This window comes from Salvelinus namaycush, chromosome 23 (genome assembly GCF_016432855.1).
Source record: "Salvelinus namaycush isolate Seneca chromosome 23, SaNama_1.0, whole genome shotgun sequence".
Classification (NCBI taxonomy): Eukaryota; Metazoa; Chordata; class Actinopteri; order Salmoniformes; family Salmonidae; genus Salvelinus; species Salvelinus namaycush.
This window is the reverse complement of record NC_052329.1, coordinates 3,597,665-3,619,218: the sequence shown is the minus strand read 5'-3', so window position 1 is coordinate 3,619,218 and position 21,554 is coordinate 3,597,665. Positions and strand designations below refer to the sequence as shown.

General features: G+C 43.6%; 1 protein-coding gene across 1 annotated transcript; it reads right to left on the bottom strand.

Annotated features, from left to right (window-relative positions):
* Window positions 1-16,663: 16,663 nt before the first annotated feature.
* LOC120018875 (extracellular calcium-sensing receptor-like) lies at window positions 16,664-21,118 on the bottom strand. The gene is made up of 11 exons (XM_038962094.1): window positions 20,889-21,118; window positions 20,488-20,779; window positions 19,946-20,188; window positions 19,690-19,788; window positions 19,206-19,521; window positions 18,951-19,123; window positions 18,566-18,796; window positions 17,897-18,020; window positions 17,609-17,802; window positions 17,213-17,491; window positions 16,664-17,092 (listed from the first exon to the last, which is right to left on the bottom strand). The coding sequence occupies exons 1-11, from the start codon at window positions 21,116-21,118 to the stop codon at window positions 16,664-16,666; spliced, it is 2,610 nt and encodes an 869-aa protein (XP_038818022.1).
* Between the last annotated feature and the right edge of the window lie 436 nt (window positions 21,119-21,554).

Below are 21,554 nucleotides of genomic sequence, written 5' to 3'. Positions count from 1 at the left end.
AGCTTCTCACGATCATGCTGCCGATCATACTCTAGCTGTAACAGAAGCAGTTCTTTCTGCTGTTCAAAAAGAAGACTACTAGGACTAACCGATGGAATGGCCATTGTAACGTTACGGGGAGATAACTCCTCAGCAGAGGCTGGCCCAGTGGTAACTTCAAGAATACCACTCTCCATCAGATTGGCCTTCAATATCAACCTAATAGAATTCTTTAGACGTTTATCACTAATTTCAACCTTGTAGTGTTCAGCGACCTTCAAAAGCTGTTCTTTAGTACCTAATTCTAACAATTCCTCTGATGGAAAGCGAATGAACTCATCTACATAAGACGCCATAGTTACAAAAAAAAAATCTCACTCTTCCCCTCTGCTGAGCACACCAGACCACAACCCAATAAATAACAATCACCCTGAGCACCACAGAAGAGAGATGAGATACGGAGCTTCCCCAAAACCTACATTTTGGGGAAGGTGCCACTGACACCAAAATTTACTGACACCAGACTATTTACCTTTCATTACAGAAGGTTTTGTGTCTATGTTAAGAAGTAAGGACCTAGTGCCAGTGAAGATCCTGAGAGACACAGGTGCCTCTGAATCATTTGTGTTGGAGTCTGTGTTACCCTTTTCTGCCGAGACTGATTCAGGGAATAGTGTTCTAATTAGGGGAATAGGTTTGAACACTCTGTCAGTTCCATTGCATAAACTGATGTTGGATTGTGGGCTGGTGAAGGGTGAAGTTGTTGTGGGGGTGCGTCCTTCGTTGCCTATTGAGGGTATCGACGTTATCCTTGGGAATAACTTGGCTGGTGATCGTGTATGGCCTGTCGTGTTTCCATCTCTAGTGGTTTCCACTAAGCCGTCATTTGTTGGGATTCCTGATGAGAGTGTACAGAGTTTCCCAGAGGTGTTCTCTGCGTGTGCAGTGACACGTTCTATGAGCCGTGGTGAACTGGTCACTGCGCCGACTAATAATAATACAAAGAAATATGTCACTGTTTTCCCTGTAATCCCGTTATCTGTAACCCGCTCAGATCTAATCAATGTGCAACGGGATGACTCCACATTAGAAGAGTTGCGTGACCAAATTGTGCCTGTGGAACAGTTGGGAGATGTCGCCCATGGCTATTTTCTCCAAGAGGATGTCCTGATGAGAAAGTGGGTGTCTCATGGTAGTTGTTTTCTGGGGGAGGCAATTAGTCAGGTTGTTGTACCAATTAAGCTTCGTAAGTTGGTGTTGGACACTTCTCACAACGACGTTGCTGGACATATGGGGGTGAGGAAAACCTACAATCGCATATTAAGACATTTCTTTTGGCCTAGATTAAAGAGGGATGTTTCTGATTTTATCAGAACTTGTCACACCTGTCAATTAACTGGTAAACCTAATCAAGCTATTAAGCCGGTACCATTGTTTCCTATTCCTGTACTCAGCCAGCCTTTTGAGTATCTGATTATTGACTGTGTGGGTCCTCTGCCTCGTTCTAAAAAGGGTAGTAGTTACCTGTTCACTGTGATGTGTCAGACCACTAGGTTTCCTGCTGCCTATCCTCTCCGATCTATCACGACTAAGTCTGTGTTAAAAGCTTTGACTCAGTTTCTCTCAATGTTTGGAATACCTAAGGTCATTCAGAGTGATCAAGGATCTAATTTCACCTCTAATCTGTTTGGTCAGGTTCTCCAACAGCTCCATATTAAACACAATTTGTCTAGCGCCTATCACGCGCAAAGTCAAGGAGCACTGGAACGTTTCCATCAAACACTCAAGTCTTTGTTGAGAGCTTATTGTACTGAGATGGATAATGATTGGGAGGAGGGGTTGCCTTGGTTACTGTTAGCCGCTAGGGAGGTTTCACAGGAGAGCACGGGTTTCAGTCCAAATGACCTGGTGTTTGGACATAGGGTGCGTGGACTTTTATCTGTTCTCCAGGATGACTGGAAGTCTCCCGAGCCTCCTCAGTCCCTGTTATCGTATGTGTGTGATTTCCGGCGACGCCTGTACGCCGCTGGTGAAATGGCTAAAGAGAAGTTATCATCTTCACAGGAGAGGATGAAGGGCATATTTGATCGCCGAGCTGAGCCTCGTCACTATAGTCCGGGTGACCAGGTTCTTGCTCTGTTGCCAATTGTTGGTTCTCCTTTTCAAGCCAAGTTTCAAGGTCCATATACAGTGGTGCGCCAGTACACTGAGCAAAATTATCTAGTTGCCACTCCAGAACGGAGAAAAGCACACCAGCTGTGCCATGTGAACTTGTTAAAACCCTATTATGCACGTTCCTCTGAGAATGAACAGTGGGAGTCTACAGAGGATGGTAAACCTGTTCTTTTGGCTGATACCGTTGTTTCCTTGGGTTTTTGTCATGCTAGATCTGTGCATGAGGAGGAAGATATGCCTGGTCCTGACGATTGTATATTGTGGGGTAGATTGAAAAATTCAGAGACAATGGATATTTTAGACAGTCTTCTCACTCACCTACCTGTGGATGGGAGGAAAGAGATGGTTGGTCTGATTCGGAAATTTCCAGGATTGTTTTCTGATACACCTACACGTACAAACTTAATAGAACATGATATTGACATTGGAGATGCTGCCCCCATTCGTCAGCGGTTCTATAGAGTTTCTTCAGAGAAACTGCGTTGTCTGGATGCTGAGGTCAGGTACATGCTGGAGAGTAAGATAGCAGAGCCTTCTTTCTCCAGTTGGGTTTCTCCCTGTATCTTGGTCAGAAAACCAGATGGAACAAACAGATTTTGTACGGACTACCGTAAGGTCAACAGTGTCACTAAGCCAGATTCATTTCCTCTTCCTCGGATGGAGGATTGCGTTGATCAAGTCGGAGCAGCTAGGTTTGTGAGCAAATTTGACCTGTTAAAAGGCTATTGGCAGGTGCCACTGACGACTAGGGCACGTGAAATCTCTGCCTTTATTACACCCTTTGGTCTGTACTCGTATTCGGTAATGAGTTTCGGTCTGCGTAATGCACCTGCCACTTTTCAGCGACTTATGAACAGGGTTGTCGCCGGTTTGACCGGGTGCGCTGTTTATTTGGACGATGTAGTGATATATGCAGATACTTGGGAAGAACATCTGTCCCGTATTCAAGCCTTGTTCGAACGTCTGGCTGCGGGTCGCCTCACGATCAATCTGGCTAAATGTGAGTTTGCTCAGGCGACCGTTACATACCTTGGAAAGGTGGTTGGGCAGGGTGAGGTGCGTCCGGTTCGGGCTAAAGTGGTAGCTATTGATGCTTTTCCACCACCAACTACTAAAAAGGAACTGATGCGTTTCTTGGGCATGATTGGTTATTACCGTAGTTTTTGTAATAACTTCTCTACTGTGGTCGCTCCCTTGACAGATATGCTGAAAGCAAAGGCTGTTTACGTTTGGTCTACTCGTTGTCAACACGCTTTTGAAGATGCAAAGAGGTTGCTTACCTCAACTCCGGTGCTGGCTGCTCCTCGCGTGGATTTGTCATTTACCTTGCAGGTGGATGCTAGTCATGTGGGAGCAGGTGCAGTTTTGCTGCAAGCAGATGTGTCCGGGGTTGAGAGGCCTGTTAGTTTCTTTTCCAAAAAGTTTAACGATTATCAGTTGAACTATTCGGTTATTGAAAAGGAAGCGCTAGCACTCATCTGGGCGCTACAACACTTCGAAGTGTATGTCGGGTCGGGGGTAGTACCTATTGTGGTCTACACCGACCATAACCCTCTCACTTTTTTGAGGTCCATGATGTGTCCGAACCAGAGGATAATGAGATGGTGTTTATTTTTACAATCATTCCATCTCGATGTGCGGCACATTCGGGGGACTGAAAACGTGATTGCTGATGCGCTCTCTCGTGCGCCCTGTTCCTGAATGTTTGTATTGTCAGGTTCTGTCTTTCCTGTCTGTTCCCTCCTGGTCTTGTATTCTTCTTTCCTCTTAAAAATTGCTTCCTATGCATTAAGATTGCTGAGGTCTGGGGAGTCTTTCCTCTTAAATGTTGCTTCCTATGGACTAAGGTTGCTGAGGTCTGGGGAGTCTTCTTTCCTCTTAAATATTGCTTCCCATGCGCAAAGGTTGCTGAGGTCTGGGGAGGAGGAGGTTGGCTGGGGCAAATTGGAAGTGTGCACGTAACCCCTCATCTATTTTGGGACGCAGAGGCTGGTATGTTGTTCCGGGGTCCTTGTTGGTCCCCGGTTTTATGGGGGGGGATGTGACGACCCTCCCACTCTGTCTGCCGTATTCTCTCTTTGTTCTTGTTTCCTTATTAGGATGTCGGTGGGCGGAGTTGGGAGGGTCGTCAGCTACATGGGAAACACCTGGGCCCGGTGTCTCCCAGGATAAATACACCACTTCCCCATTCATGGAGGAGACTCTCTCCATGCAGACACCTTGATAGATTTTGTTGTGGCTTTTTGTGACTTTTTGGTTGTTTGCTTTAGCACCTTTCAACACATTGCATTATCACATTCATGCATGCCAAAACACTCACTTACACTACTGATTACTGATTACACACACCATTGTTTATTGCATTTAGGTTACTTTATTTAATAAATATATTTTGTTACTCCTTATCTCCACGTTGTCTCCCTTTTGTTACGGGCTTTGAGGCGGTTCGTGACAGACTCCAGTGCAGACACATACTGTAGCTCTTTGGTGACTGCATGCCAGGGCACAGACCAGAACAATTTGAGCTTCTACTTTAAAAAATCCACCTCTCTAAAAACAAGTCTCTCACCGTTGCCGCTTGCTATAGACCACCTTCTGCCCACAGCTGTGCCCTGGACACCATATGTGAATTGATTGCCCCCCCATCTATCTTCAGAGATTGTGCTGTTAGGTGACCTAAATAGGGACATGCTTAACACCCCGGCAATCGTTCAATCAAAGCTTGATGCCCTCAATCTCACACAAATGATCAATGAACCTACCAGGTACAACCCCAAAGCCGTAAACACGGGCACCCTCATAGATATCATCCTAACCAACCTGCCCTCCAAATACACCTCTGCTGTCTTCAACCAGGATCTTAGCAATCACTGCCTCATTGCCTGCGTCCATAATGGGTCTGAGGTCAAACACCACCCCTCTTCACTGTCAAACTCTCCCCAAAACACTTCAGTGAGCAGGCCTTTCTGATCGGCCTGGCCCGGGTATCCTGGAAGGATATTGCCCTCATTTCGTCAGCAGAGGATGCCTTGTTATTCTTTAAAAGTGCTATCCTCAACAACTTAAATAAGCATGTCCCAATCAAAAATTAGAATCAGGAACAGATATAGCCCTTGGTTCACTCCAGACCTGACCTCCCTTGACCAGCACAAAAACATCCTGCGTGAATAGCCCCGCGATATGCAACTTTTCAGGGATGTTAGGAACCAGTTAAGAAAGCAAAGACTAGCTTTTTCAAACAGAAATTTGCATCCTTTAGCACAAACTCCCAAAAGTTCTGGGACACTGTAAAGTCCAATGAGAATAAGAGCACCTCCTCCCCGATGCCCACTGCACTGAGGCTAGGAAACACAGTCACCACCGATAAATCCGTGATAATTGAGAATTTCAATAAACATTTTTCTACGGCTGGCAATGCTTTCCACCTGGCTACCCCTACCCCGGTCAACAGCCCTGCACCTCCCACAGCAACTTGCCCAAGCCTCCCCCATTTCTCCTTCACCCAAATCCAGATAGCTGATGTTTTGAAAGAACTGCAAAATCTGGACCCCCACCAATCAGCCGGCTAGACAATCTGGACCCTCTGTTTCTAAAATTATCCCCCGAAATTGTTGCAACCCCTATTACCAGCCTGTTAACTTCTTTGGGGTAGTGGGCAGTATATTCACGTCCGAATGAAATGCATGCCCAGAGTAAACGGCCTGCTACAAAGCCATAAAAGCTAGAATATGCGAAGTATGAGTATATTTGGATAGAAAACACATGGCAGGCAAAAACCTGAGAAAAAATCCAACCAGGAATTGGGAAATCTGAGGTTGGTCGATTTTCAACTCAGCTCCTATTGAAGATACAGTGGGATATTGGTAATGTTGCACTTCCTAAGACTTCCACTAGATGTCAACAGTCTTTAGAACCTTGTCTGATGCTTCTACTGTGAAGTGGGGCCGAAGGAGAGGGGAGGTCTATCATGACCTGAATATGCGCTGACCATGCGCCTTCACGTGAGAGCGATCTCTGTTCCATCGCACTTCTGAAGACAAAGGAATACTCCGGTTGGAACATTATTGAAGAATTATGTTAAAAACATCCTAAAGATTGATTCAATAGTTCGTTTGTCATATTTTTACGGACTGTAATATAACTTTTTTAACCCATACTTTCCGCTGAACTTGCCCGCGCGTCGTGAGTTTGAAAGTGTACTGAACGCTAGAACAACAAGGAGGAATTTGGACATAATTGATGGACATTATCGAACAAAACAAACATTTATTGTGGAACTGGTATTCCTGGGAGTGCATTCTGATGAAGCTCATCAAAGGTAAGTGAATGTTTTATAATGTTATTTCTGACTTCTGTTGACTGCATAATATGGCGGATATATTTGTGTCTTGATTGGGCTCTGAGCGCCAACTCAGATTATTGTATGGTTTGCTTTTTCCGTAAAGCTTTTTTGAAATCTGACACAGCTGTTGCATTAACTTCTCTGGGATAGGTGGAATGGTAGCATCCCACTTGGCCAAAATCCTGAAAAAATGTAGCGCGCCAAATTCAAATATATTACTATAAAAATCAATCTTTCATGAAATCACACTTGAAAGACACCAAATTAAAGCTACACACGTTGTGAATCCAGCCAACATGTCTGATTCCAAAAAGGATTTACGGGGAAAGCACACCAAACAATTATGTTAGCTCAGTACATAGCCACAGAAAAACACAGCCATTTTCCCAGCAAAAGATAGTAGTATCAAAAAGCAGAAATAGAGATAAAATGAATCACTAACCTTTGATGATCTTCATCAGATGACACTCATAGGACATCATGTTACACAATACATTTATGTTTTGTTCGATAATGTGCATATTTATATCCACAAATCTTGGTTTACATTGGCGCCATGTTCAGAAATGCCTTCAAAATATCCGGAGTAATTGCAGAGCCACGTCAAATAACAGAAATACTCATCATAAACTTTGATGAAAGATACATGTTATCCACAGAATTAAAGATACACTTGTTCTTAATGCAACCGCTGTGTCAGATTTTTAAAAAAACTTTACGTAAAAAGCACACCATGCAATAATCTGAGACAGCGCTCAGATTTAACAACATTTCTCCGCCATGTTGGAGTCAACAGAAATACGAAATTACATCATAAATTTTCCCTTACCTTTGATTATGTTCATCAGAATGCACTGCCAGGAATCCTAGTTCCACAATAAATCGTTGTTTTGTTCGATAATGTCCATTACTTATGTTCAATTAGCTACTTTTGCTAGCATGTGTAGTACACGTGTCCAAACGCTCTCGCAGATGCAGGCAAACGTCGGACGAAAACTTCTAAAAGTTATATTACAAGTCGAATAAACTGGTCAAACTTAGTAGAGAATCAATATTCAGTATGTTGTTATCATATATATCCAATAACGTTCCAATCGGAGCATTTCTTCATGTCTGTATAAGTAATGGAATGCAAGGCGATATCATGAGGAAAGCGCGTGAGAAAGAACTGGGAATCTGCCAGACCAGTGACTGAAACACCTCCCATCCGGCCCCACATCACACTAGAGGCCGCATTCAGCGTTCTACAGACTGTTGACATCTAGTGGAAGGCGTAGGAAGTGCAAACAGAGCCATATATTACAGGGAATTGAATAGGCGATGACTTTAACATCGACCCTTCTCAGAATTCTCGCTTCCTGTTTGGATTTTTTCTCAGGTTTTAAACTGCCATATGAGTTCTGTTATACTCACAGACATAATTCAAACAGTTTTAGAAACTTCAGAGTGTTTTCTATCCAATAGTATATAATATGCATATATTAGCATCTGGGACAGAGTAGGAGGCAGTTCACTATGGGCACGCAATTCATCCAAAAGTGAAAATGCTGCCCCCTATATCAAAGAAGTTAAGGAAAAGTGCATCTAAAATTCCATGCATAACAGTTGTATCTTTTAGCAATGTTTATTATGAGTATTCCTGTAAATTGATGTGGCTCTCTGCAAAATCAAAGGATGTTTTGGAACTTCTGAACGTAAGGCGCCAATGTAAACTCAGATTTTTGGATATAAATAGGAACTTTACCGAACAAAACATACATGTATTGTGTAACATGAAGTCCTATGAGTGTCATCTGATGAAGATCATCAAAGGTTAGTGATTCATTTTATCTATATTTCTGCTTTTTGTGAATCCTATCTTTGGCTGGAAAAATGGCTGTGTTATTCTGTGAATAGGCACTCACCTAACATAATTGTTTGGTTTGCTTTCGTCGTAAAGCCTCTTTGAAATCGAACACTGTGGCTGGATTTAAAACAAGTGGATCTTTAAAATGGTGTAAAATACATGTATGCTTGAGGAATTTTAATTATTTAATTATTTCTGTTGTTTTGAATTTGGCGCCCTGCAGTTTCACTGGCTGTTGAAGAGGTGTGACAATACCGTCTCACGTACCCTAGAGAGGTTAAACCTCTCTTTCGTTTCATCTGAGATCCCCAAAGATTGGAAAGCTGCCACGGTCATCCCCTTCTTCAAAGGGGGAGACAATCTAGACCCAAACTGCTACAGACCTACAGTATATCTATTCTACCCTGCCTTTCTAAGGTCTTCGAAAGCCAAGTTAACAAACAGATCACCGACCATTTTGAATCCCACCGTACCTTCTCCGCTATGCAATCTGGTTTCAGAGCTGGTCATGGGTGCACCTCAGCCACGCTCAAGGTCCTAAACGATATCATAACCGCCATCGATAAGAGACAATACTGTGCAGCCGTATTCATCGAACTGGCCAAGGCTTTCGACTCTGTCAATCGCCACATTCTTATCGGCAGACTCAACAGCCTTGGTTTCTCAAATGTCTGCCTCACCTGGTTCACCAACTACTTCTCAGTGTGTCAAATCGGAGGGCCTGTTGTCCGGACCTCTGGCAGTCTCTATGGGGGTGCCACAGGGTTCAATTCTCGGGCCGACATTTTTCTATGTATACATCAATGATGTCGCTCTTCCTGCTGGTGATTCTCTGATCCACCTCTACGCTAACAACACCATTCTGGATACTTCTGGCCCTTCTTTGGACACTGTGTTAACTTCTCTGCGCTACGGATCCCTTTAGCGGGATCATGTTCCTAAACAACCGCTGAATTGCAGGGCGCAAAATATTACAAAAAATATTTATAATCATGCAATCACAACTGACATATACCAAAACACAGCTTAGCTTGTTGTTAATCCACCTATCGTGTCAGATTTTGAAAATATGCTTTACAGCGAAAGAAATCTAAGCTTTTATGAATGTATCAATCAATGCTAGAACAGTTAGCCCCAAATTATCATGGTCACGAAAGTCAGAAAAGCAATACAATTAATCGCTTACCTTTGATAATCTTCGGATGTTTGCACTCACGAGACTCCCAGTTACACAATAAATGTTATTTTTGTTCGATAAATATTACTTTTATAACAACAAAACGCCAATTGGGTTGCGTGTTATGTTCAGAAAACTACAGCCTCGTTCCGGTCCTGAAAGGCAGAAGAAAATTCCCAAACGTATCAGATTCAAAAATATTACAAAAAATATTTATAATCATGCAATCACAAGTTAAATTTACCAAAACACAGCTTAGCTTGTTGTTAATCCACCTATCGTGTCAGATTTAGAAAATATGCCTTTCAGCGAAAGCAATCCAAGCTTTGTGAGTGTATCAATCAATGCTAGAAAAGTTAGCCTTATATTAGCTTGGTTAGCTTGGTCACGAAAGTCAGAAAGCAATAAAATTAATCGCTTACCTTTGATAATCTTCGGATGTTTGCACTCACGAGACTCCCAGTTACACAATAAATGTTATTTTTGTTCGATAAATATTACTTTTATAACAAAAAAACGCCATTTGGGTTGCGCGTTATGTTCAGAAAACCAAAGCCTCGTTCCGTTCGACGAAAATTCCAAAAAGTATCCGTAATGGTCGTAGAAACATGTCAAATGTTTTTTATAATCATTCCTCAGGTTGTTTTTAACAAACATAATCAATAATATTTCAAACGGACCGTAACCTATTCAATAAAAGAGAGAAAGAAAATGGAGAGCTCCCCCTCTTGCTCGCAGGAACTAATCAGAGGACACCTGACTAGTTTTGAAAAATCTCGCTCATTTTTCAAAATAAAAGCCTGAAACTATGTCTAAAGCCTGGTCACAGCCTGAGGAAGCCATTGGAAAATGAATCTGGTTGATACCCCTTTAAATGGAAGAAAGACGGGCGAGGAAACACAGATTAAAAAAATAATAATAATCACTTCTGGGTTAGATTTTCTCAGGTTTTCGCCTGCAGAATCAGTTTTGTTATACTCACAGACAATATTTTTGACAGTTTTGGAAACTTTGGAGTGTTTTCTATCCTAATCTGTAAATTATATGCATATTCTACGATCTGGACCTGAGAAATAGTCCGTTTACCTTGGGAACGTTATAAAAAAAAAAATATGTATCTGACCCCTAGCATCAAGAGGTTAACTAACCTCCAGACGAGCTTCAATGACATACAACTCTCCTTCCGTGGCCTCCAACTGCTCTTAAATGCAAGTAAAACTAAATGCATGCTTTTCAACCGATTGCTGCCCCCTCCAGCATCACAACTCTGGACGGTTCTGACTTAAAATATGTGGACAACTACAAATACATTGGTGTCTGGTTAGACTGTAAAATCTCCATCCAGACTGACATTAAGCATCTCCTATCCAAAATTAAATCTAGAATCGGCTTCCTATTTCGCAACAAATCATTTTTCACTGATGCTACCAAACATTCCCTCGTAAGACTGACTATCCTACCGATCCTTGACTTCGGCGATGTCATTTACAAAATAGCCTCCAACACTACTCAGCAAATTGGATGCAGTCTATCACGGTGCCATCCGTTTTGTCACCAAAGCCCCATATTCTACCCACCACTGCGACCCGTATGCTCTCGTTGGCTGGCCCTCGCTTCATATTCGTCGCCAAACCCACTGGCTCCAGGTCATCTATAAGTCTTGCTAGGTAAAGCCCCGCCTTATCTCAGCTCACTGGTCACCATAGCAGCACCCACCTGCAGCACGCGCTCCAGCAGTTATATTTCACTGGTCACCCCCAAAGCCAATTCCTCCTTCGGCCGCCTTTCCTTCCAGTTCTCTGCTGCCAATCAATGACTGGAAAGAACTGCAAAAAATCACTGAAGCTGGAGACTCATATCTCCCTCACTAGCTTTAAGCACCAGCTGTCAGAGCAGCTCACAGATCACTGCATCTGTACATAGCTCATCTGTAAAATGCCCATCCAACTACCCCATCCCCATACTGTTATTTATTTTGCTCCTTTGCACCCTAGTATCTCTACATCTTCTGCACATCTATCACTCCAATGTTTAATTTCCATATTGTAATTATTTCGCCACTACTGCCTATTTATTGCCTTACCTCCCTATTCCTACCTCATTTGCACACATTGTATATAGACTTTTTCTGTTGTATTATTGACCTATGTTTGTTTATTCGGTGTGTAACTCTGTGTTGTTGTTTGTGTAGCACTGCTTTGCTTTTTTTAACCACGTAGACTAGTTGAGAACAAGTTCTCATTTACAACTGCGACGTGGCCAAGATAAAGGTGAAATAATATATTTATTTTTTAAACATGCCAGGGTTGCCATGTCCTCAGTTTTACTGCTAAATTGGGCTACTTTTGAACATTATGTCACGGTTGACAATGTATCGGTCGCGGCTTGTGGGTTTGTGGGCTACTTCCAAGTTGAGTGGTGTGAAGGGAGTTTCATATACAGTCATTGGGATGGTACAGAGTGGCGTGTGTGTGTGTACTACTGAGACAGAGAGCGCTGCAGCTGATGCAGGCAGATGAGTCACGTCAGTGCGAGGAGACCAGCACGTCGTGACAAGTGACGTGAGATTCAACAACCAACACTAGCTAGCTACAAAAATGTTTCCTAAACACTCCCAGTCCTACCAATCACTACAGCCAACACAGCAAGGGAGAGAAACTGAGAAATTATCATCCAACAGTTCCAGAGAACATGAAGAGAGGAACGAACAATGTGCTTTCTCTCTGGGTATGTAGCTAGCTAACTAACATTTGCCAGAAAGTTGAAGTCAGAGGAGAGAGAGAGAGAGCGATGTGCTGTGGAGCAGAGTTGAGGACAGAGGAACCGATTGGATATGCTAGCTTACTGGCTAGACACAATTCTACCGTCAGAATGCCAGGTAAATGGGCAAAATATGGCTGAAAATACAGCAAAGACTGGGAAAGAGGACAGGGTATAATGCAATGAATTCAGAGCATCCCAGGAGATGACAGAAAAGCTTCCTGTAGGCAAATCAGAAATCCAAGCCCACCACCCAGATCTTATTTCTCATTCACAAATGGAGAAACACAAGAGAAATGCTGCTTCGTTTTCTAATGCCAGGACATCGTTTGACACAGGAACTACATATGGGAATAACACTGTTAATTCTTCAGAATCTAAGGCGTTTGCTGTTCTAAACTGACATAATTTTTTTTAAAGATAGTCATACTATGGGTCATTTAGCTATTTGATTTAAACTTCTTGCCACTATAGGGGGTGCTGTTTTCGCATTAGCATAATTTCCTCTACAGATTAAACTGCCTCTTATTCAATTATTGCTCTTACTATATGCATATAATTAATACCATTGGATAGAAAACAATCTATAGTTTCTAAAACCGTTTCAATTTTGTCTCTGAGTTAAACAGAAGTCATTTGACAGCACTTTCCCTGACCAAGAAGAAGAATGCAAGATGTGTATGCTCGCTTCAACGCTCTGCCTATATATGGTCACGCCACCTATGACCCGAAACACACTTCATTCGTCTTCCTCTGGGTGTCAAGAGGACGTCAGAGGAGAAATTTTTTGTTTACCTTGTACTGACGTGAAATAAGACCTATTTCTTTGGCGTGACCGACAACTTCCGGTTCTCTGATTCGCGCTATTTGGAGGTGCGATTGTCTACTGTTTTGCTGCCGTTACGGATGAAAACTATCTCCGTCTCGAAGTTTGTTTGATACATGTGACCATATCATCTTAATGTATGTTTTTTCAATATAGTTTAATCAGATTATTTGAATTTTTTCGGGAGTTTTGCCGTGTTCCGTTCTGTGACTTTTTTTACTTTGGCCAGTCGACCAGTACATATGCTAAATGAAGAGGGAAAGTTGCCATTATGAATGGATTGAACGACTCATCAGGACTAAGGACACCTTGACCAACATTCTGATGAAAGATCAGCAATAGTAAGACCCAATTTACGATGTTATTTCATATATCTGTCGTGCATGTGAACTGGTCGGGGGCGCCCAGCTGGTTCTGGCTGGCGTGGCTATGCTAATTTAGCGCTACATTTTGTTTTCGCTATAAAACATTTAATAAATCTGAAATATTGTTTGGATTCACCAGATGTTGGGCTTTCAATATCTGTACGCTGTGTATTTTTCTGAAATGTTTTAAGATAAGTAATTAGTTATATGACGTTGGTCTCTGTAATTGTTCTGGCTGCGTCAGCACTATTTCAGATTGCAGCTGCAATGTAGAACTGTGATTTATACCTGAAAAATGCACATTTTTCAAAAAAAAACTATGCTATACCATAAATATGTTATCAGACTGTCATCTTATGAAGTTGTTTCTTGGTTAGTGGCTATATATATTTTTATTTAGTCGAATTAGTGATAGCTACTGACGCAGGAAAAAACTGTTGGAGTAAAAAAATTGTGTCTTATGCTAACGTGGTTAGCTAATAGATTTACATATTGTGTCTTCCCTGTAAAACATTTTAAAAATCTGAAATGGTGGCTTTATTCACAAGATCTGTATCTTTCATCTGGTGTCTTGGACTTGTGATTTAATGATATTTAGATGCTACAATTTACTTGTGACGCTATGCTAGCTATGCTACTCAGTGGGGGGGGAGTGGGGGGTGATCCCGGATCCGGGTTGGTGACTCGTTAAAGGTTAAAAAAATGTAGGACCCCTTTAGGTATAAAAAAATATATAACAAATGTATTGATAAAATATTGATTTTGGCCTTTACTACTATAGCCCATAGAAACGCATTGAATAACACATGCATTAATAACAAAAGGGACACTCAACTCAATTTTTTTTTATAAGAAGCAGAAGTTAGCAAGTCGACGGTACCGGCTTCAGATGAGTCTCCTGATACTTGTGGGGGGTCGTAGAGCAAAACGGAGAACACCAACGTGTTCGTGAGAGACACCTCTTTCCAAGAAGTTGTAGTTTTTTAGGTCAAACCGAATGGACGCTACAGACGTTTACCTGAGAAGACCGATTTTCGGGATGTCTCATGGTCTGACAAACACCGCTCTAGCTCTGCCATCTTTCACCGCAGAAGCGGAAGTGTGACACTGGAGGATGTGATGGACACGCATCCAATGCCACTCCAGCATTGCAACTCTAGATCACCTGGGATGTTTTGTTGAAGACATTGAAAACAAAGGAATCAATATTCACAGAAAGAAAATGCACAGCACTCATAAATGCAGTTACAGGGCCTGCAGTGCATGAGGAACCAATAAAGGACATCGGGAGTCTTACTCATTGATTACTGATGAAAGTACTGATGTCACGACTGAGAAGCAACTGGGTGTTCTGACAAAACACCACAGCAATAAACTCTTTCAAATCATAAGCACATTTGGAGGAATAATAATTATTCCAGCTGCTGATTCACTGACCTTTGCCAATGCCTTGTTCAAGTTTCTTGATGACAATAAACTGCATCAGTCTAGCCACAGATGGCTTGCACACGTACGGCAAAAACAGTTCCGTCCTGACAAAACTTCAAGAACACAATCCGAATAAGGTCTACATTAAATGTGTTTGTCATTCCCTGCAACTGTGTGCCTCCAAAGCAGTTCATGTTGTTCCACAAAAGGCTGAATATCTTCTGTCACAAATACATGGGTTTCCAATGCCATCCAGCAACTCTCCAAATATGAGAACATACAGTGCATTCGGAAACTATTCAGACCCCTTGACTTTTTCCAAATTTTGTTAGGTTCCAGCCTTATTCTAAAAATGACTAAATCGTTATCCCCCCTCGTAAATCTACACACAATACCCCACAATGACAAAGCAAAAAGAGGTTTTTAGAAATGTTTGCAAATTTATATTTCAAAAAAACTGAACTATCACATTTACATAATTTTCAGGCCCTTAACTCAGTACTTTGTTGAAGCACTTTTGGCAGCGATTACAGCCTTGAGTCTTCTTGGGTATAAAGAGGGAGTGATGGGGAGTGGAGAGGGGACCACAGTGGGTAAGCAGACAGTGGAATGTTTCTGTTTTCATTTTGGTATACGATGAGGGATACACACACTCATACGCACACACACACACGCACACACTGACTGGGTGACGAAGGAATCATATGTAGGGGGTCTGTAAGTGCTGTCAGACTGTCAGACTCAATACTAACTCTTCCAGCATGAGTAGACACTACGTAATCTTTATTGGTATTGTTCATATAGACGTGTTTCATTCTGACACATTATAAGAACACATACTAATATTAACAAAGTAATAAAGTGAAGGTATAGCAGGAAATGAATGTTTCCAAACAGAATTGACATTCCCCTGTTGAAATGAATATCAACGAGCCCTAAATCACGATATGAGTATGTTTAAGATAATATTTGTCCATCATATGTTTTTTGGTGGATTCTAATTGGACATCATGTGTTTCTTGGTGGTTTCTAATTGGACAGGATGTGTTTCTTGGTGGTTTCTAATTGGATATCATGTGTTTCTTGGTGGTTTCTAATTGGACATCATGTGTTTCTTGGTGGTTTCTAATTGGACATCATGTGTTTCTTGGTGGTTTCTAATTGGACATCATGTGTTTCTTGGTGGTTTCTAATTGGACATCATGTGTTTCTTGGTGGTTTCTAATTGGACATCATGTGTCTCTTGGTGGTTTCTAATTGGACATCATGTGTTTCTTGGTGGTTTCTAATTGGACATCATGTGTTTCTTGGTGGTTTCTAATTGGACATCATGTGTTTCTTGGTGGTTTCTATTTGGACATCATGTGTTTCTTGGTGGTTTCTAATTGGACATCATGTGTTTCTTGGTGGTTTCTAATTGGACATCATGTGTTTCTTGGTGGTTTCTAATTGGACATCATGTGTTTCTTGGTGGTTTCTATTTGGACATCATGTGTTTCTTGGTGGTTTCTAATTGGTCATCATGTGTTTCTTGGTGGTTTCTAATTGGACATCATGTGTTTCTTGGTGGTTTCTAATTGGACATCATGTGTTTCTTGGTGGTTTCTAATTGGACATCATGTGTTTCTTGGTGGTTTCTAATTGGACATCATGTGTTTCTTGATGGTTTCTAATTGGACATCATGTGTTTCTTGGTGGTTCCTAATTGGACATAATGTGTTTCTTGGTGGTTTCTAATTGGACATCATGTGTTTCTTGGTGGTTTCTATTTGGACATCATGTGTTTCTTGGTGTTTCTCTCTGGTCTCAGAAGGATGATGTAACACTTTGGAGCAAACAGACAGAACAGCAGCCCAAAGCTGGAGGCCAGGATGGCAAAGATCTCTACAGCTACTGTGTACTTCCCAGGAGAGCTGACGTAGGCAGGGATGAAGGAGATCCACACGGCACAGAAGATCAGCATGCTGAAGGTGATGAGCTTGGCCTCGTTGAAGTTGTCTGGGAGTTTCCTGGCCAGGAAGGCTAAGAGGAGACAGAGGGAGGCCAGCAGGCCGATGTAGCCCAGCACCAGAGAGAAGCCAACCACAGAGCCCACCTCACACTCCAGGACGACCCTCGGCCCCCGACCCTCTCTGTCCCCCCTCTCAGCAGGTCGGGGTGGAGCTAAGGCCAGCCACAGTACACAGATCAACACCTGTGGAAGGGAAAAGAGGTGGAAGGAAAACCCAAGCACGATCACCATAATAACAAATAATATGCTCAATGAAGGAAACAATTACATTCCAATAGAATATAGTAAAAACTAGATGTTCACCTGGATGAGTGTGCAGAGTGAGATACCCATCCTCTGCTGGGTGGGGCTGAAGTATCTCATCAGGTTCTCTCCAGGCAGAGTGGCCCTGAAGGCCACCAGCACCACCACAGTCCTGCTGAGCAGACAGGAGATGCAGAAAACAAAGCTTATACCAAACAGGGTGTGTCTCAGCATGCACGTCCAAGGCTTCGGCCGGCCAATGAAAACCAGCGCACACAGGAAGCAGAGCTTGAGTGACAGCAGGAGCAGGAAGCTGAGCTCAGAGTTGTTGGCTTTCACCTGGAACGAGACAGAGAAAGATAAATTAGACTGAGTGATGTCAGAAATCACATCCTTATATGACACAATCTCATCTCTGTCCAGAACCTCTATATATGATCATATGATTCAACTCACCAGGGCCGTGTGACGGTGGTAGAGGAAGGTGGCCAGGGCACCGGCTGTCAGTGTTGCCCCGGAAACTGAGATGACAGACAGGATGACGCCCATGGTGTCGCTGTAGGAGAGGAAGTCCACCAGCTGGGGGATGCAGGCCGTACGATCAGGGTTGGACCAGAACCGCTCTGGACACCTAATACACTCAACTGACCCTGATAGAGAAGGAAGAAGAATGAGGAGTCCAAATCAGGACCAATCAGGGTTGAGGAAAAATATGAGTTGTAATCAGAACCCTAGATAGTCTACCTGTTGTGTTGCTAATCTCTCCCTCAGCGCAGGACAGACAGTCAAAGCAGCACTCAGGCTTCCCCTTCTGTACCGCATGCCTGGTACCAGGGGGACAGTCAGCACTGCATACAGACACAGGGACCTACCAGAGAGGGGAGAGGACGATGTCATCATCATCATCATCATCATTGCTGTTATCATCATTATTACACAGGCAGGCAGGCTTGTTGGGCCCCTCTGGGGACTATGTCAGGAATATGACCACACAAATATCTCAAATTCAGTATCATGTTCCCCCTGAGTGGCTCAGCGTTCTAAGGCACTGCATATCAGTGCAAGAGGTGTCACTACAGTCCCTGGTTCGAATCCAAGCTGTATCACATGTGGCTGTGATTCAGAGTGTCTTCCGGGTTTGGCTGGGGTAGGCCGTCATTGTAAATGAGAATATGTTCTTAACTGACTTGCCTAGTTAAAAAAAATACCGTTCAGTGTCATGTTGACTTTCTGTCTGAGATAACATTCCCCTGTTATTTATTCGGTCTTCTTTATGTCTTTCTCTTTTCTGTATGTCTGCCTCAGGGTGATGAACTCAATAAATCTCTCTCTATCACTCACACACGCACACGCACACACACACACACACACACTCCTCTCTGCCTCAATGAAACTAACCTGAACAGTTCTCACCTCATCTCCGCTGCCCCCACCCCACACCACTTTATCCATGTCGATGTGGAACTGGTCGTCCGATCCCTCAGAGGACAGAAACTGTCCGACCTGGACAAACTCTGCCGTCCCCTCGGGGGTCACATGCCAGTTGATGATGTCATAAGAGGCAGGCGGATCACCATTCATGTCGAAGTGGAAAGATTCCCCCACAGGAGTACTGAAGTTCACTCCCCTCAGATAATGAACAATCTCAAAGAGAAAAGGGCATTGGAACAGGATTAAGAGTTAGAACCAGTTGTGGCTTTTGTTCTTTAGAACTCAAACCTTACAAAGTGTTTCACTGTATCCTGACTGGAAACATTAGTGTTGTTAACTTGAAAACAGATCAACATGTTATTCTCACCTGGCTGGGCTGAAGCTTCCTGATATCAGGGCACTGTCCACCATTAAAGACTCCGTCCCCTGGTCGACAGGCCACCATATCCTGTATGGCGTAGGCGATGGCGTACACAGCCTTGTACACATTATAGCTGGCTCTCAGCTGAGACACGTCAGCATACTGGCTCTCCCCCTCACCTAGGATTGACACTTCATTTTACTGAGATAACATTGGGAATCAGGACAAAAAACAGAGATTTAGGTGTAAAGTCTCCCTCACGTATGACCTCTGACCCAGTACACTGTCGCCTGGACGACAGCGTCACGCTGAGGTCAACCCCCAGAGAACACCCAAACATCTCTTCCCACAATTCCCTCAGGAATGGGTCGAACTTCTGGTAGTCCCCGTCTGGATGGAGGCGTGTTAGGAAAGGCCCCAGGCCGAGAATATCAGCTTTCTTCAGGGCAAAACCGATTGTCCCGGCAAGAGATTGCAGGTTTTTCGGGGCGGCGATAGTTGAGTAGGTGACCCAGGCCTCTGAGGCAATCCACTGCTTATCTGTAATGTTCTGGCGGACAACCTCTTCCATCAGGGCCTGGAGAATGAAATCGTTAAAAAGATCAAGATAGTCAAGCTGAAATGCATGATTATCAATTAGGACATTATTGTGTCTATAAAGGGCATCAAGACATGGTAAGACACAAGGACACTGCTACAGCTGTGTTACAAATCATTAACAATACTCTGACTGGTAACTACTCACCCCTGAATGACCCGTGAATCCTACAAATGCCACCACCACTCTGGCAGTAGATCCTCTGATGGTGTCCGCAATGTGCCTGATCTGTCTCTTAGACGGAACCTTGGGGATGACCATCAGTGAGAGAAAGGGAAGAGAGTCAGAAAAAATCAGAGAGAGCGTTTCTATTAGATTAGAAGAGAGAGTCAGAGTGAAAGAGAGAGAGAAAGATAGAGCAAAAGAGAGAGTTTACTGTCAGATCATCAGAGTGAGGTCGTACCTTGGGGAGGACCTCAGAGTAGGCGACACACACCCCAGATCCCTGGAGCTCTTGGAGAAGCAGCTGAACCCCAAACTTGCCATAGTCATCATCCTCTGACACTAGCCCGACCCACACCCATCTCAGCAGACGCAGCAGCTTGGCCATGCCCCGAGCCTGGAAGGCATCGCTGGGTACAGTCCGGAAGAACGAGGGGTACCTCCAGTTGTCACTCAAACACGTACAGGTGGCTAAGTAACTCACCTGGGAGAGAACAGAGTGAGAGAGAGAGAGAGAGAGAGAGAGAGAGAGAGAGAGAGAGAGAGAGAGAGAGAGAGAGAGAGAGAGAGAGAGACAGAGAGTGAGTGAGTTCGACAGTGAGAGACAGAGAGAGAGAGAGAGAGAGAGAGCGAGAGTCAAGGATAATTATAATTTGTGAGAGACAGAGAGCAGAGGGAGAAGGAAAGTAAACGTTAAAGGGAGAGAAATCTAGAAAGAGATTGAAATGTAATGTGAAAAGAGTCATCATCTCTTCCCAACCTGTAATCCAACCCCTGCCTCACCATGGGTAAATCAAACGGCCCGAGGGTCTGTGCCACCACGATGGAAGCTGAGGAGCGGGCATCCCCGATGATGACGGGAACCTCGGGGGTTGTGCCACACTCTGTGCCCACCACGGAGGCCTCTTTTCCGGTCACCATGGCTAGGGCTGCCCCCAGGGTGGTGCCCTCTGACCGGCATGTGTCAGCAGCCAGGAACCCCAGGGTGAGGTTAGGCAGGAGGGCTGGGTCACGGTTAATCTCCTCCACAGCAAAGATCATAGTCTGGAGCCAACGGTAAGCACGCTGTTTGAAACTGACAGACAGAAGAAAGGAAGAAACGGAAAGATAGGAGGTAACTTAATACACATTACATTCAAGTGAAAACACAATGACAAAAATCTGTTATCACACAAGCTGCATACATTGTACAGGTAGAATTTCCCTTAATGCTCCTGAACTCCTGCTCTGGCAGAGGGGCTTCCACATGGATGGGGAACAGGCCCCCAATGACCACATCTCCTGCCCGATAAACAGTGCCGGATACGGGCTTAGCTACCAGCCGACAAGCTCCCTCTCCAACTCCATCGAGACCACAGACAGACCCAGGGACATGGAGACAGTAGAGCAGCCACAGCCAGCCACACAGGCTCATCACCTGGAGAGAGACAAGTCCGAAGACTGGGAGAGTTCTGTCACCTGTTGGAGAGAGACCAAACCAAGACCTTGCAGACAGAACACTCTGTAGACAGAATGATAATAACAAAAAGTGCCATCAGTGAAGATATACACCATACACCACAGATACCTGTAACCATACGTGAAAAAACAGCGATTGACACACAAAACCTTGTTCTACCTCCTCCCTACCTAGCAACAGTAAATCTTATCCTGGTGAGACAGACAGACAGACAGACAGACAGAGAGAGAGAGAGAGAGGATGAATGTCTCAGTATGGCATCTCCTGCAGAGAGTGTCAGAGTCAAAGAGGGAGAGGAAGAGGAGAGAAGGGGAGCTGCTGATATAGGGAGAAATGAGCCCCCGGCTAAAAAACAAGCACACAGCCACCAGGGGGTGCTTGTAGGGAGGGA

Excerpts from the sequence above, each read along its gene's own strand:
- LOC120018875 (XM_038962094.1), bottom strand. The coding sequence starts at position 21,118 with ATGAGCCTGTGTGGCTGGCTGTGGCTGCTCTACTGTCTCCATGTCCCT. Across the intron at positions 19,789-19,945 it reads ACTCTGAGGTCCTCCCCAAG|GTTCCGTCTAAGAGACAGAT; the intron begins GTACGACCTCAC and ends GTCATCCCCAAG. Across the intron at positions 18,021-18,565 it reads GTGGGGGCAGCGGAGATGAG|GTCCCTGTGTCTGTATGCAG; the intron begins GTGAGAACTGTT and ends CCTCTCTGGTAG.